A 17,648-nucleotide genomic window follows, 5' to 3' on the forward strand; every position below is an offset into this window, starting at 1 on the left:
TTGCTCATAGTATTTTCTTAAAATTTTTTGTATTTCTGTGATGTTTGTTGTCACTTCTCTTTTATTTATGATTTTATTTATTTGGATCCTCTCTTTTTTTCTTGATGAGTCTAGTTAAAGGATTGTCAGTTTTGTTTATCTTTTTCAAAAAAAGAACTCTTGGTTTCATTGATCTTTCATATATATGTGTGTGTATATATATACACCCTGTTTCCCCAAAAATAAGATGTAGCTAGACAATCAGCTCTAATGCGTCTATTGGAACAAAAATTAAGATAAGACTAAGTATTTTATTATATTATATTATATTATATGACCTGGTCTTATAGTAAAATAAGACCGGGTATTATATTATATTATGTTATATTATATTATATTATAGACCCAGTCTTATGTTACAGTAAAATAAGACTGGGTTTTATATTAATTTTTGCTCCAAAAGACGCATTAGAGCTGATTGCCCAGCTAGGTCTTATTTTTGGGGAAACACGGTATGTGTGTGTGTATATACATATATATATACTTAATATATGTATGTATTATATATATATATTTTTTTGTCTCTATTTTGTTTATTTCTACTCTGATCTTTATTTCCTTCCTTTTACTCACTTTGGGCTTTGTTTGTTGTTCTTTTTCCAGTTCCCTTAGGTGTAAATAAAGACTGTTGATTTGAGATTTTTCTTGTTTCTTTATGTAGTCCTGCATTGCTATGAATGTCCTTCTTAGAACTGCTTTTGCTGTGTCCCATACATTTGGGGTTGTTGTGTTTTCATTTTAGTTTGTTTCAAGGTATCTTGATTTCTTCCTTGATCTTATTGTTGACCTTTTCATTATTTAATAGCATGTTATTTAGTCTCCATGTGTTTGTATGTTTTTCAGTTTTTTTCTTGTAATTGATTTCTAGTTTCATACCACTGTAATCAGAGAAGATGCTTGATATGATTTTAGTCTTCTTAAATTTATTGAGACTTGTTTTGTGGCCTAACATGTAGTATATCTTGGAAAATGTTCCATGTGCACTTGAAAGAATATATAATCTGCTGCTTTGGGGTGAAATGCTCTAAAAATATCAATTAAATCCATCTGGTCTAGTGTGTCACTTTTTCTGTGTTGATTTTCTGTCTGGAGGATCTGTCCATTGGTGTCAGTGGGGTATTAAAGTCCCCTACTTTGATTGTGTTACTGTTGATCTCTGCCTTTATGTTGTTCACTATTTGTTTTATATATTTAGGTGCTCCTATGTTGGGTGTATAGATATTTACTAGGGTTATGTCCTCTTGTTGGATTGATCCCTTTATTATTATGTAATGTCCTTCTTTTATTCTTATTATAGTCTTTGTTTTAAAGTCTATTTTGTCTGATATAAGTATTGCTTCCCCAGCTTTTTTCTCATTTCCGTTTGTGTGAAATATCTTTTTTCGTGCCTTTACTTTCAGTCTGTGTCTGTCTTTTGATCTGAGATGGGTCTCTTGTAGACAGCATATTCAGGGATCTTGTTTTCTTATTAACTCAGCCACCCTGTGTCCTTTGATTGGAACATTTATTCCATTTACATTTAAAGCGATTATTGATAGGTACGAAAAACAAGGGTATATAACCAAGACTACTCTACCCAGCAAAGCTATCGTTTAAAATTGAAGGAGAGATAAAGAGCTTCCCAAACAAGAAAAAGCTAAAGGAATTCATTACCACCAAGCAGTATCACAAGACATGTTAAAAGGACTTCTTTAAGCAGAAGAAAGGAGAAAATAAACAAATGAAGATCAAATATATGAATAATGAAATGGCAATAGCTACGTACCTATCAAATAAAAGAACAGAAGAAACCTCCAGAAAATAGAACTAAAAAACTCATTTTAAAGTTTATTCTATTCAGTCTAATGACTAACACAATAAAGTCAGATTTACTAGCTGAATATAATTGGCTGTTTTTATACAGCACTTATTTTTCAGTCCACAAGTATATTATTACATGATAGTAAACACTCAATATAATCATTTTTACAGAACTATAAAATAAATATCGAAGAAAGATTCTATAACCTCATCTTTCATACCCAACCCCAACAGTCTAACTCGAAAGAGGATAAAGCCAATGACTTTTCTCACAAGAGCTCATGACTAATGTCGCTTTGCTATCAAAAATCTGTATTTCTGATCCGTTATGAGCATTGAGATAAGATTCAAATTCCCAAAGAAAGAAGCTCAGTACATGTGGTGGTTTCCTGCTCAGCAACAGTGAATACTGCATTCAAAATTGTTGTATCCCAGGAATCAGGTCAGCCACATTCATTGAAATTTCCTCCACTGCAGGGTGGCAGGAAGTCCCAGTGTCATGAAGAATCCTCCTGTCTTCTTCAATGCAATGGCCATAGCTTTCCACCCCAGTTCTCTTCCCACTGCCAATTCTGAACAAAAGAAAAATTATTCATCAGAATATTACCAAATATTACAGGAGCTACTAACAATAGGGCTACTTGTTGACCCATCACTGGCCAAGATTGTACATGGAGTACTTGTAACTGGAGCACTAGATGCTAATCACAATATCTAGAGAAAAGGAAAAGATTTCTTTTGTAGTCAGTGCAGAAGAATTCATCTGGCTGCAAGATCAGAGCCTATTAAGCATCTTGAGCATTATTATTTTAAAGCAGATGACAGTATTGTGCTTGGGGCAGTGAAATTAAATCCCATACCAAGGTGGGCCAAGATCAGGTGTCAGCCTGGGATAGATGTAAACACCAAGGACACAACACAAAGAACAGTTATGTAATCTAGTTTGACACACTTTTGGAACTATAAACTGCAAACAGAAACTCTGGAATGTTATCTATTACTTAGGACTATGCTGTCCAATACAATAACCACTATCCATGTGTGGCTATTTAACTTTAAATTAATTAAAATTAAATAAAACATAAAATTCAGTTCCTCAGTTGCATTAAGCACATTTCAGCAGCTGCATGTGACCTGTCATGACTATGCTGGGCAGCGCAGATATAGAACATTTCCACCACTGCAGAAAGTTCTGTTGGACAGAAAGTTTTAAGTTCCAGCTTAAAACTTTTTCCAGTGTGTGGAGGACCTTCACAAATTTGTAATGGCAACCTGTATTTATCACTGCTTTCTGATCATCTCATACACTGTAATACAAATGACTGAGATATGTTTACCACCACAGCTCTCCACCAAAACACATAATACAACCAATCAAAAATGCCTTGGCAGGAGCAACTTAAAATATCAAATAACCAGGACAAGAAAAACAAATATGGAAATACCGCCTCGCTCTTTATCCAAACTTGTTTCACTTACAACTATATGTCCTAAATCAGGCCAATGTAGTTTTTAAGCACCACCTCATCACCTATTCTTATCAATTACTATATATTTTTAAAGTTATTTTTACATGAGTAGCATGACACAATTCAATTTATTTACTGTGTTTACCCCAAAATAAGATCTAGCTGGACAATCAGCTCTAATGTGTCTTTTGGAGCAAAAATTAATATAAGACCCGGTCTTATTTTACTATAATATAAGAATGGGTATAATATAATATAATATAATATAATATAATATAATACCGGGTCTTATATTAATTTTTGCTCCAAAAGCTGCATTAGACCTGATTGTCTGGCTAGGTCTTATTTTCGGGGAAACATGGTAGTGATAAAGCCACTATACCTACTCCAGGATCAACACAAATTGCTACCAGAAAATGCTGAGAAAATCCTAATTATAGAGGAATCACCAAGACAGCACAAGAGATGGGCAACATGGCTAAAAAAGATTCACACGTAACCTAAGACAACCAGATATAACAGTATTATTGATTTTCTTTTGAATATCAACTGTATAAAGTCCAAAATGTAGACTTTTAATTTCACATTTGCTTTTACACTGTGTTCTGATAAGCATGAATCTTCCCAAACTATAATTTACATACATCTCATCACATTACTAGATGATAATTACTGATTCATTTATTTGATTTTCAAGGTTGGTTGACAAAATCACACTTGAAAAGCAATACATGACTCTAATTCACAAGAATAAAAGCAAGTAATTCAATGAAGAGAACAAACACTCAACAAAGAATATAGTTTTCATGAGAATATAGCTTTCATCATAGGTTATAACCATAAGTACTAGTTGTAAAAATCATGAGCCTGAGGTACGAAAGCATGTTCCCATTTTAATTCAAAAGCAACTGCTGTATTGTCTGCTAGGCCACAAAATAGTAATGAACTGCATAGACAGCATATAGGTCACTGCAGAAGGTGGTTTTTAGCGCCTCACATAGCGTGAGTTGACCAAGACGACTAAAAATCTCCCCCTCAAAACCAAGTTTTGGGAGATAAATATTGTAATTAAATAAGGAATTGAATTCTCAATAAGTCAGTAGTAATCAAAATGCAGTTTGTCCCTTATCTGAATTCCCTCTTGAAAGTGTCTCTTTCTGTCACCACTTACCTGTGAAATATTAACAAGACTTAATGCTCAAGAGTCATCCATCAAGTCAGCATTTAAATTGGTAAACATGTGTGAGACCATGCATCCCCGATGGCTATGGTACCATGGGCGACAGGGCTAGAAAGGAAACAGTTTTATTTTGTGCAGGGGGCAAAGACAATGTAGCACTTCACAGCTACATTGTAATTAGATCCTGCGTCAGTTTATCAATGAAATAATTAAATATTAATAGTGTCTTAAATAGCAATACTGGGCAAGAGCTGCTCTTATGACATCAGAAATTGAAATCCCTAACACGTATTTTGCTCAGGCCAGTCTACTCTTTGCCTTGTGCTCTGAAAAAGAACAGCCTATGTACCAGTCTGTCTCTCATACATCACAAAGAACATACGTACAATTTCCTTCCCTACAGTATTTCAGAGAGGAAAATGTTAGTTCATATCAGAGTTGTGATAAAAAAACCATCCCTATCTTTGGAAGAGACAAGTTAGAACTTTATTAATTCTGTCTAAACAGATATTATTGTACCAAATCTCTGAACAAAGTGCACTGGACTTATGAAAGAGGTTCATCTTAGTTTTTCTACTATCTGGTACAGTTGTTTTTTTCCTTGTGTTTACTCCGCTGTAAGTATTTATTACAAATCCTTAGACATGATACTAGTTTCTACTAGTTTAGCACAGAACTTAAATAAGAAGTTTAAAAAAAAAATCTGGCTGTAATTTTTAGGTAGATCAATTAGAAAAACATTACCCTCTTTCAAAATATTATAAAATGTTGACCTTTTTGAAGGTTAATTCCTCCTTCTTCACCAGTATTTGAAATGGATCGCTCATGAACTTCTTGATGACTTGCAACAGATCGATTGGCATTGAGGCAGAAAGCAACACAGCCTTAAAAAAGAGACCGTATGTTGACACATCATTAAGCAGATATAACAGTTTTCATAATAATACTTGGAGAAACCATGTTTGAGACCAAGCGTCCCTGTCTTACTATAGAAATGAGCCAGACAGAGATTGTAGGAAACAATTGCTTTTAGCAGGGGAAAGGACAATATAGCACTGCACAGCTATACTGTAACAATTAACCCAACCTGCCAGCTACAGAAAAATCATGTGCATGCCTGAATGCTTGCATCTCCTTTCTGGTAAATCTCCTGGATTTGATCCTTCATCCCTTGGCTCAACATATTTATCTGCTTCATCTAAAAGCAAGCATCTTGATCCATTTTGGAAAGCAAAAAGAAAAAAGAAAAAAAGTGTGGGTTGCACTTAGAGACTTTCTTCCAAAGACTATGGTATGGAGAGGGAAGTAGAAGAGGAACTTTACAGCGGAGAAACCTCACAAACACTACCTCAGCCAGGCGCTCAATGGCAACATCCACAGTCATAACCCTTGATCTCATGAGATGAAAATGGCACTTCACCTGTGGTCTTCCTCCCCCAAATCCATAACCCTTAAGTCTAACCTTAAGAAAAACATCAAATTTCAATGCAAGGGCATTCTACTAACTATTGGACCAACACTCCTCAAAATTGTCCAAATCATAAAAAAAAAAACAAAAACACCAAGGCAAATTTGAGAAAATGAGACAGCTAAAAGGAGACATGACAATTAAATGTAATGTGGTATACTGGGTGGGATCCTGGAACAGAAAAAGATATTAGGTAAAAACTAATGAAATCTGAATAAACCTTGGACTTTAGTTCATAATAATGTATCAATGTTGGTTCATTAATTTTAACAAATGTACCATACTAATCTGTTAATAGTATGGGAAACAGGATACAACACAAGTATATGGGAACTCTATGTACTATCTTCTTAATTTTTCTATAAACCTAAAGCCATTCTAAAACATAGTATCTATTAAAGAAAAGTCTTAGTATCACCTCTAGGTATTCATGCTGGCAAATGGCGTAAGCAATTATGTTTATTTTTCTTTCCCATACCCCACATATCACTGGTTAAAAAATACCTTAGAAAAAGTATGGCAATATTTACGAAGATATCTTCTATTTAACATATCATGTTCTCTCTGGAGTACCAACAATCAGTGCATGCGGTGACAGCCTGCATTTCTTGCATTTCATTTTGAACACAGATTCCACAATGCAGGCATGACAAGTTGCTTCCAGATAGTATTCAAGTGCCAGAATTACCTTTTGGGTCTAAAGGTCAAAAGCTTAAATTATTATGTTGTAGAAATAAAGGCTCCATCCAATGACTTTGGAAGCACATGGTTAAATGCTGAACTGTTCATACTTAGTTTAAAATTCTGGTCTGCAATCAGCTTTTGTACAGCACACAAAGAATCACTTCCACGTTTACAACTCATCAAACTGCTGCATGATAAAATCCCTTTAGGTGTTTCATTTTTAATTACTTTTTTATGTCTTTTCAAATTTGGGATCCTCACTTTCCTAAAGATACCTCCTAGATAATTAAAGAGCCAAAACAAACATTTCCAACATTTCCTTCGGGGTGTGGGAAGACCTAGTGTGTGGATGAAAGAGACCCATTGCGACGTTAGCGGAATGATTAAGTTATATTTAGCCATTTGGGGTACATCCACAACATGTGAAAAGTTCTACTTGGTAATAAAACACATCACCAGAAAATGGTGTCAAAGAAATAGAAGCAGATTTCAATGAGGCTTCAAAAAATGTTGATAATCAAATTGATAAAACTTGATAATCAGGAAACAATAAAGCATTCTCTACCTTGTGTCATGTCTGAACTTTGAAAGCATTGGTCCCAGCTTCCTCCTTGAGAATGAGACCTAGAGATGCCTGGCAGAAAATTTCTCTGGCTGAGGCCCTTTGAGGGGACTTTGATCATTGTGACTGAACAATTCTTGTGTGCTCATTTCCAGCCTCAAACTCTGGGTGGCCTGACAGGCGGAGTAAGACGTCAGTGTGGTGTGCAGTCTGACAATCTTGGAAAAGAAAACCACAAATTAGTCCCTAACAAATAGGAAAATACCATTTTCATGAAAAATGCTTATAGGGCACGTGTTCTACTAAACTGCTGTGGACTTGTAGGAGTCAAAACTGAGCTATGGTGACAAAGAGGTCGCAGAGCAGTGGGGTGCAAACATTTGATTGGCTCATGTTGGGAGAGCACTAAGAACTCAGTAATAAGCCTTGTCACTTGTCATTCAGAATGTTCCCACAAAATAGAAAGACTGTCCACAGCAGGCAGGATTGCTAACCTGGGAGGGGATTAGACTAGATGACTTCAAAGGAGCTTCTTTTCAAATTTAAGATTTGAATTTTATCCCCTGATATGAGGAATGAAAAATGTACAGGAGAACCAGGGAAGGACTCCCCAAGTTGGTGACAATGGAGCAGAGACCTCAGAAAAGTGAGGGACGAAGCTCTACTTTAGGGTCAATTCCTGGATGTGGGGGAAAAAAAAGAATAATGGTTAATTTAAATAAATCTCACTTTAAAACACCCTTAGTAGAAATTTCCAATAAACTCAGTATTATATTTTTACATATCAAATGTAAGAAAATAAAGGGAAAAGCCAATGTTATACATTTTATGAAGAAATGTTCATCTCAGAAAATGTTTCTATGTCACAGATTAATGGGTCTGCATTATTTCTATAAATTCTAGATCTTACTCAGCATAATTATGTATCTTTGTCAACTATACTTATGTAATTAATTGTATGACCATGGGCCCATTTTAGAAATATGCTAATATGAAAACTTTCAATGATTACTCATAAATTGAAGCACATACATTCAACAACTTAAAAGAAATCAGATGCTTGAAAACCACCAACTACCAAAAATAAACTAATATGAACTAGATAATCTGAATAATCCTATAACCAGTAAAATACACATTTGTAATTAAAAAGCTCCCAAAAAAGAAATCTTCAGGTCCAAATGCTTTTACTAAAGAATCCTACCACTTGAAGAATTAACATCGATTTTATACAATCTCTTCCAGAAAACAGAAGAAGAGGATATACTTTCCAACTAATTTTATGAGGCCAGTATTACCCTGGCACCAAATATAGACAGATAATAAAAAATTTTTTTAAAAAAAAGGAAGAAGAAGAAAAGAAAACTAGAGACCAATATCTCTCTACAAGAATTGGCAAAAATGTGAAAATGTGGAGAAACTATAATCCTCATAAATTGCTGATGGGAATGTCAAATGGTACAGCCACTTTGGAAAACAGTTTGGCAGTTTTTCAAAAGATTAAATAGAATGACCGGCAATCCCATTCCTACGTATGCATCTAAAAAAAGTGAAACTATATGTCCACACAAAAATTTGTAAGTAAATGTTCATAGAAGCATTATTTATATGGCCAAAAATGAACACAAGCCAAATGTCCATCAACTGAAAAATGCATAAACAAAATGTAGTATATCTATACGATGATATATATAGTAGTATTTAGCCATAAAAGCAATGAAATACTCATACATGCTGCAATGTGGATAAACCTTGAAAACATTATGCTAAGTGAAAGAAGCCAGGCAAAAGGACCACATATTGTATGATTCCATTTATACAAAGTGCCCAGAAAAGGCAAATCCATAGACAGAAAGTAGATTAGTGGTTACCAGAGGCTGAGGGAAGGGGAGAATGGGAAGTGACTGCTAATGGGTATGACATTTCTTCTTGTGCTGATGAAAATATTCTAGAATTAGATAGATGATGATGTGATGTGATGATGTTTGAACCTTGTGAATATACTCAAAATCATTAAATTATACATGTTGGGGTAACTTTTATGGTATGTGAATTATAAAAAATGTTTTTAAAAAGAGAAGAGAGAAATAGGAAGACCACATAGGAGGTTAAAGCATTTGACCAGGAAAGAGATGGTGGTTTTCACTTATATACAGTGAAAAATTGTACAGTGGTGTTGGGCACAAAGAAATAATGAGATTTAAAAAGCCCAGGGGTGCCAAAAAATATATATGCACATGACTTGTATTCATCTTTTGTTATCGGTATATATTGAGTATTACAATTTTAATAGTCTTTTCCTTTCTTAAACTATGTATACATTTCTTTGGGCACCCTCTGTATGTAGACAATGTATTTACTAGCACTTGGTGATTGCTTAGATGTGGGTGGAACAAGATTGGGGAAGGGAGAGGGAGAAATATGCCAAATTTCTGGCATTAACTTTATGAGTGATGACGCTATGTATAATCTGCTGAGTTATGAGAGTCTGCAGGAAAAGCAGGATTAGTACAGGACTGTGAGCTTAACTTCAAATATAGTGAGTTCAGGGCACCTGTAGCACACCAAGTGAAGATGTTGAGTAGGCAGTTGAATACATGTGTATAATGCTCAGAAGAAACTTGAGTTAGAAATAGAAATTTAGGGGTTGTCAACAAAGCTATAGGAGTTGAGATCCAGGGTACAGTGAGATCTCACTTACATGAAGTGTTGAGGAATTCTAACATCTATGGGTCTCGTAATCCAGCAAGAGACTCAGAAGGAGGGGAGGAATGAGTAAAAGGAAAACTAAACTCTGTAAGAGCCAAGAGAAGAATTTATTTCTAAAAGGAGGGAGTGATCTCTAAAAGGAGTTGGCAACCTTTTTCTGTCAAGGGCCCGAAAATAAATATTTTAGATTTTGCAGGCTGTAGAATATCTGTCCCATATGGTCTTTCTTTTTCTTTTACAATTCCTTAAAAATGTAAAAACCCATTCTTAGCTCACAGTCCATATAGAAACATGCTGAAGCTGGATTTGGTCCACATGCTGTCATTTGATGGAACACTTCTATAGTGTTAAATGTTGCTAAGAGGTCAGGAGTCCAATGGATTTAGGGACAAGGAAGTTATTGGTGATCTTAGCAGGAATAGTTTTAGTAGAGGGGTGCGGAAAGAACCAGAAAAGGAGTGAGTTGCGAACAGAATGGGAAGCAAAGAACTAGAAACAGCAGGGCAGACAATTCATAAAAATTGTTAAGCGGGAGAAGAAAGAGTGTTAGGTGTGGAGAAGGGTGGGGACTTAAAATTGTTCCCTGAAGAAGGCAGAGACTGCAGAACATTTCAGTGCTGATGGGAAGGATTTAGTAAAGAGGGATTGGTTAGCCATGCAGCTGACTGAAGGGGTACCCAATGGTACAGACCCCTGAGATGGTGAGAGGGGAAGGATCCAGTGCATGGACAAAGGGGCTAGGCTGATGAAAGTTGGGTGGATGCAGATGAAGGTGTGGGCAGATTTGCTGGCAGGAGGCTCAGAAGCTCAGGTATTGTATTTTCTCAATAACACAGATCCCTTGTTGAGAATGGCTTGTAAGAGATTTCAGAGGTTTGAAAAGAGTGAAGAGGATTTGAAACAGCAATTGCATAAAATGAAAGAATGAGGTGGCTGGAGAAACAATGGACTTGCAGTGCAGTGCTGAAAGCCCAGGGAAGTTGACTACCATAAATTAATTTTAGTATGAAGTCTTTCCCAGTGTTCAAGTTCTCCAGCTCTTCTACCATGTTTCCCTGAAAATAAGACCTAGCCAGACCATCAGCGCTAATGCGTCTTATATATATATTATATATAATGTAATATATAATATATGATATTATATATTAAAATAAATTATATTAAATTATATTTATTTTAAAATAAATATATCATATTAAAATAAGACCAGGTGTTATATTAATTTTTGCTCCAAAAGATGAATTAGAGCTGATGGTCTGGTTAGGTCTTATTTTCGGGGAAACATGGTGGGAGGCTTGCTGCAGGCACAAAGACAGACAGTTGGATTCATCGCTGGTTGAAGTTTTCCCTGGTGGATAATAATAATATATGGTAATAATATTATATATAAGCCTTGGGTGTGGGGAAATAGGTTTTCGTTAGTTATGATATTACAAATAAACCAAGGCTTAGATATGTTAAATGACTTATTTACAATCACTTGGGTAATAAATAGTAGTTGATAAGATTAGGACTTGAATATTCGAAATCCCATATTCCTTTCTAAGTGGCAAAAAAGGTTTCATAGTATTTTGGAGATAAAAAGGGAAAAGTTCCCAAGAGGAATTTTAGGGAATAGTTTGTAAGTAAACTACTTTAACATTGTAAACACTAAGAAAATAAAATGATATACAGAGAAATATAAAACTTCTACAAAGCTTGACCTTTAGTTTTAAAAAAATACTCAGTCTACCTCACTAGAAATAGCCACTGACTGTAAACCCATTTTCTGGCTTTAACCATCACCCTGGAGTCATTTTCTCTCCGTTGGTGCTTAATAACGATTCTTCCTGTTGGTAACACAGTGAAAATGAAAAATCACATAAAATTATATATGGGGAGCAATGAATGAGATGGGTACACACATGTATTATTACATTAGCCCAGCTACAGATATTTGATTTGGTATATTATGGCCTAAAAATATCTGCTTTAACAATTATTGAACAGTATGTTTCTTTTCACTGAGATTCAAGATATTCATACTATTCTTAATTGCTTGGCTTTTTTCAATGTAAGATTAAAATTTTATAATAAAATTAAAAATTTTAAAATTAATTATTTAATGTTTTAGTCCAAAGTTTCACACTTACTAAAGGTCAAATTATAATAGCTAATAATAGCTAAAATTAAATAAGTACTTTTAATGTCCCAGGCACTTTGCAAGGATTTAATTGTTCCTTGGCAAAGAACAATCCTATGAAATGGGTACAATTATTATCATCTCTATTTTAAAGAAGAAGAAACTGAGGCCCAGAGAGATTATGTAACTTGTCTACTGTCATCAAAATGATAGAACTAGGCTTTGAACCCAGGTGTGTCTCATTCTAGAATTTGAGCTCTTAGCTCCTATACACCACACTTCTTTAGTCGCTACCTTCACAGGGATGTATGGATCTTCTGCAATACATATGAATATAACCTTCTCATTGACAGCAAAGCCAAATGATATGCCACTGTGATTTAATATACTAAATATACTTTCAACATCATATAGTAAATAAATATTCCTCGACAGTTTAATTCAGTTATTTCCACCCCAAAATATAAGGCAAATGCTACAGTGCAGAACTTGAATATAAAACAACTCCCCATCGAGATTCGGTCAAGATGGCAGAACAGGTAAATGTTGTGCTTACCTCCGGTCATGATCACATTAAAATTACAACTAATCGACAGAACAACCATCATTGAGAATCACCTGCAGTCTAACTGAACCGAAGGTCTATAACTAAGGACATGGAGAAGCAGCCACCTTGAGGCTGGTAGGAGAGGTGGAGATGTGGATCAGGCTGGTCCCACACCCGAGTGTGACCATTAAAAGTCAAGAGGGATATCTTGGTAGTGATGGTCCCTTGCCCCCAAGGAATGAGGGGATCCCAGCCCTAGGGTTTCAAACAAACAAACAAACAAAACAGAAACAAACTCATAGATACATAGAACATTTTGATAGTTGCCAGATGGGAGGGTGGTTTGGGTGGTGGGTAAAAAAAGGAGAAGGGATTAAGAAGTACAAGTTGGCTGTTACAAAGTAGTCATGGGCATGTAGGGCATAGCATAAGGAAGATAGTCAGTAATATTATAATAATTATGTATGGTGTTAGACGCATTCTAGATTTATCGGGGTGATAAAAGGGGGGCTAAGGAGCAGGGTGAAAAATGTGATGGCATTAAGAAGTACACATTGGTAGTTATAACATAGTCATGGGGATGTAAAGTAAAGCCTAGGGAATATAGTCAATAATATGGTAATAACTATGTATAGTGCAAGGAGGGTACAAACCAGTCAGGGGGATCAATTCCTAAATTATAGAAATATCTAACCACTATGCTGTAAACCTAAAGTTAATATAAAATTAATATTGAATGTGAACTGTAATTGAAAATTTTAAAAAAGGGGGAAAAAGGTGAAGGGAAAAAGAGGTTCAAATTTCCAGGTATAAAACAAGTAAATGATGGGGATGTAATGTACAGCATGGGGAAGATAGTCAATAATATTGTGTTAGTGTGATACAGTGTCAGATGGTTGCTGGACTTACGGTGATCACTTCTTTAGGTATATAAATGTTGAATAACTATTGTGTACATCTGAAACTATTGTGTACACCTGAAACTAATATATAAATATTAATGAGCTATTGTGTACACCTGAAACTGTATGTTAACTACAAAAAAAACTCTCCATCCTCTCTGAAAGATAAAGTAACTAGTTTCATTCTAACAATGAGAAAGAATTCCCCAGAGTCTCTCTTTGACTTGCACACCCGATGAAGGATAGCAGAACCGAAATGGACTTTTAAGGTGTCCTGGCCCCAATATTTACTAGTTTTGTAACCTTGGGCAAGTCCCTTTGGGTTTCATCAAAAATAGATTATCACAATGCTCCCCACACAGGCAGTGCTATAAAAGCACACTGTAAATGGTTAGGAGGTGTACAAGTGTTATTCTTGCCTAGGGTTGCCAGATAAAAAACAGGACTCTCAGTTAAATTTCAGAAAAATAACAAATAATGTTTTATATTTTATTTTATATTGGGAACATAAATTATTGGTTGTTTAAATTGGGGATATATTCACACTAGAAAATTATTTGTTGATCTGAAATGTAAATTTAATTAGCGTCCTGTATTTTTAATGCTAAATCTGGAGACCCTACTCCTGCCTGCATGGCGAGGGGAGCATAAAGGATGGCAGGCCTAGAGCCTTTCCCCCCACCTCATAAATGGAGAAACTGAGGCAAAGGCGGGCTGAAGGATGACCCCAGGGAGGGGTAAGAAAGAGAAGGGTTGGGTGTAGGATTCCCTCTCACAGGTGGAATTAAAAACAGGATCCCCTGACAAGCAGATTCTACCTTCTTGTTCTCCTCGCCTTCCCCCGGGTACCGCTGCCCCGCATCTCTCCCTGCTCAGGGGGGCCAAGCAGCGCACGGCCCGCCCCTGGGCGGGAACGCACCGCACCCCCCTCGCCCCCCAGGCCAGTTACCTACGCCGCCCGGCAGCTATAGCAGCAGGCTGGGGACACTCCGCCACGGGGTCCTTCCTTTCAGTTGCCACCAGCAGCACCGACACTGCAGAGGCCGCCGCCGTGTCCCTGGAGCCCGGTCGCTTGTTGACGAGCATCGATGTCTCAGATGTCACCCAAATCGTCCCTCCCTCCTGTACAGAAGTCTCTTGTCCTCCTCTGGCCACCGTCCAGACAGAACCGAGACATAGGCCAATTCCAGCGAGGATTCGGGAGGGCGCGTCACCGCTAAAACCAATCGAAGCCAAGAGCAGGGTTTCCGTGGCGACTGGCCAATCGGGCCGCGTGCCCGCGGGGGCGTGGTCTCTGCTTCCTCCACCCCTGGGGCTGGGCTCCACCTCCCGAGGGGTCTGCGCTGTTCTCGTCCTCCGCAGGCGCTCCGAGCGCTGGTGCGTGTGTCTAGCGGTCTGTGGCTTCTTCCTCGCTGGTGGGCTCCAGGGCGAGAAACACTTCATGGCCTTTCATCTGTAAAGCTTCGCAGGGCAGAGGGTAGCTGTTGTAGGGCATGAAAAAGTGGGGTGTAAGAAGAATACATTTTATAATGATTTTAAGAGGTGAAAAACATGTATTAAAAAAATCCTCTTAATCATCTCAAAATCAAAATTACAGAATTTTTAATAGACACTTTTTTTTCTATAATGCTGTAGATCTGCAAAGTCCAGGGTGTTCCACATGATCAGTCTCCTTAGCAATGCGCTGGTTTCTGGTGGCCCAAATTCACCATTGGCTATGACTGGGCACCAGGGTTCTTGACTACCAATAGGAAGCACCTCATTTGGATCCTCAAAAATACTTATGACCTCTGAATAGCCAGACACCGCCCTGGAAACACAATCCGGAGCTGTCTTACTCCTTTGAGTCTTTAACCCCTTTCTGAATTTCTCACAAGAGGTTGCTATAAAAATGGTTGCTTTACCTGGGCAGGCAGAGTGCAAAGAGAAGGGAGGAACCTCTGCACAAATCTCACGTCGCACGCGCACTAACGTCTCTTAAGCACAGCCCAAATTGTTACACAAAGCATTTAAAAATGTCCCCAAATCCTGGGATGAGTGGCTACTACTAGAAATTAGATTCAGGGTGTTTGGGGTTTGGCATTTTGTTTTTGTTTTGTTTTACGTGTGAAGAGGAAAGCTGAAATCCCGGCATTGGCTCAGAACATGTGGGTAGTTAGTCCTGGTACACTGGTGACCGGATAGTCAGGGTCCCCCGTTGTAGAGGATTGAGGGGCCATCTGACCAGATTCGTGTTTGCTTAGGCTTTTCCCGTGGAGCTCTGCTGTACTAAGGGGTTAATCTTTTGCTGCCTGTCAGGTGGTATCTGCAGCCACCTAAGGAAGCCACCGGAGGGCGTCTCCCACCTGATAGCTGCTCCAAGACGCTCCCGGGACTGATGGGGAGGAGGGCCAAAACGGGTGCTGTGCCGGAGCCTTTTCACCACGGAGCCCTGGCGCGCCTGACAGCTGGCAGACAGAGCAATAGCGCACGGCAGTAGCAGCACAAAGGAAAAGGCCCACACGGTGGAGATACATGTATGCACATGCGTACCCAGCCCAGTCCGTGCACAGCCCGCACTCGCGGCTCCAAGTGAGGGAGTGTCCAGTGGACACTGATAACGGCGTGAGACAACCCCTAAGTGGGAGGGGTGGGTCTCTATCCGCCCCACCCCGCCCCCACGGCCTCCAGCCTAGTCAGGGGAGGGGGGAGGGCAGCAGAACCTCACCCATCCCTGCTTTCCTAGCTCTGGCGGGACGGTTGCCCCTCTCAGTCAGGCCCCTTCTTGCCTCTGCTTCTCCGCAGAAACCTGGCGGGGAAGGAGGAGGGGAGAGGCAGGAAGGCGCGCGGTGTGCTTTCAGAACCCCAGTGCTGGCAGGAGCACCTAAGAGAGGAGTCGCTGTCTCCTCTCCCGCACAGTGATAAGGACACACGGCGAATCCCCATCACTCCCGGGGCCTGAGCGCAAGCTTCCAGCAGGGGAAGCGGCGCAGCTTAGGCACGCGAAAACGGGCGGCGCTCCGGCGCGTGCGCGCCTCCCCGGGGGCCCCTGGAGCCTCTAGCAGGAGGGAAGAGGTGGGTGCTGAGGCGGGTAGCCCGCGCGGGGCGCCAGGCGTGGAGTGGGCGGCGCGGAGCAGCCCCGGCCGCCTCTGCTCCTCAGCCCTCTGCGCAGGCAGGCTCAGCGCTCCCCACCACGCGCTGGCCGAGCATCTTCCATGTAGACCCTCCCGGGAGGCAAAAAACCCCGACGGCCCAGGACCACAAACCCAGAGACCTACGTGCTTCCTCGGCCGGGGAAGCCCGATGCGCAATTACAGCAAGATTGGGGCAACTTGCTTTTCTCACTTTCAGAGCTGCTTTTTCCTTCTCAAAGCCAGACGTTATATTGGGAAAGCTGCTCGACTTAATCTTTAATATAATCCCGTGCAGGGCGTAGCGGGCGTCGTCTGGCTGAGCGACCCAGGAGAGTTGGTCTTGGCTGGGAGTGACTGTCGCTTTGTGCCTGGAGAGAGCGAGGAAGAGTGTGAGGGCAGAGCATCGTTCTGGAAATCATCCAGAGAGGCAGTAGATAGAGTCTCGTGTTGCTTTGTTTTGCTTATACTGACCGGATTTTTTTCGGTGAAATGCTATTTTGGTTAAAAGAAGAAATGGCCCCCCAGGAGCTCACCCGGAGACTGGCCACAGTGATCACTCATGTCGGTAAATGAAGCTTATTTTCGCTTGCGTTTTATTGATGGAGGGTGGGGGTGCAGTCTGGAGCCTGGTCTCCCCATGTCCTCACTCGCAGCCCAGGGGTGGCGCCCTCCCTGCGAAGACCATGGGGCGCGTGCCTCGGCTGCTGCTTGGGGCGATCAGTAACAGGCATCCCTGGGGGCGCGGCGCGCGTGGCCCCGGGGTCCTCACGTCTACAGTAACTAGCATCCCTGGGGGCCGGGCCTGGCCGTGAGGCAGGTGTCTTCACCAGCTGGTTGCCAAGTCTGTTGAGCCCTAAATCGAGAGCAACTGGACTGTTACCATCCGTTACTCGCTCCTGACCGCGGACCGGGGTGTTGGGAGTTGTGTCGTAGTTTCTATAGTAATGGGAAAGGAGAGGGAACCGGAGGGACGAAGGCCAGTGCTTTTTAGAAGAAAGTACTGCCAAACCACTGGAGGCTTGTTCACAAGAGACCTAAGTGAAATGCATGTTA

General features: G+C 39.5%; 2 protein-coding genes across 28 annotated transcripts in view; one reads left to right on the forward strand and one right to left on the reverse strand.

Annotated features, from left to right (window-relative positions):
- Positions 1-1,526: 1,526 nt before the first annotated feature.
- Positions 1,527-16,824, reverse strand: LOC308509761 (uncharacterized protein). 23 transcript variants are annotated; one of them, XM_081078261.1, is made up of 7 exons: positions 15,828-15,961; positions 14,436-14,963; positions 7,206-7,420; positions 6,461-6,653; positions 5,262-5,372; positions 4,480-4,596; positions 1,527-2,411 (listed from the first exon to the last, which is right to left on the reverse strand). In XM_081078261.1, exons 2-3 carry the CDS (start codon positions 14,923-14,925, stop codon positions 7,320-7,322), a joined length of 591 nt encoding a protein of 196 aa, XP_080934387.1. In that variant the 5' UTR covers positions 14,926-14,963; positions 15,828-15,961; the 3' UTR covers positions 1,527-2,411; positions 4,480-4,596; positions 5,262-5,372; positions 6,461-6,653; positions 7,206-7,319. The 23 variants fall into 23 exon arrangements, with proteins under 23 accessions (XP_080934387.1, XP_080934386.1, XP_080934388.1 ...); XM_081078260.1 differs by having other exon boundaries at positions 5,233-5,372; XM_081078262.1 differs by having other exon boundaries at positions 4,480-4,672; positions 5,233-5,372.
- MCF2L2 (MCF.2 cell line derived transforming sequence-like 2) overlaps positions 16,525-17,648 on the forward strand; it is a 213,038-nt gene continuing 211,914 nt past the window's right edge. For 3 of the 5 annotated variants that reach the window (XR_013995248.1, XM_081078213.1, XM_081078216.1), the window contains exon 1: positions 16,525-17,160. Coding sequence is in view for 4 of the 5 variants with exons in the window: in XM_081078213.1 (XP_080934339.1) it covers positions 17,085-17,160 (76 nt within the window). In the remaining variant the exon portion in view is untranslated. The remainder of the gene's footprint in view (positions 17,161-17,648) is intronic. The other 2 variants (XM_081078215.1, XM_081078214.1) reach the window with 2 other exon arrangements.

Source organism: Rhinolophus hipposideros (genome assembly GCF_964194185.1).
Source record: "Rhinolophus hipposideros genome assembly, chromosome: 2".
Classification (NCBI taxonomy): Eukaryota; Metazoa; Chordata; class Mammalia; order Chiroptera; family Rhinolophidae; genus Rhinolophus; species Rhinolophus hipposideros.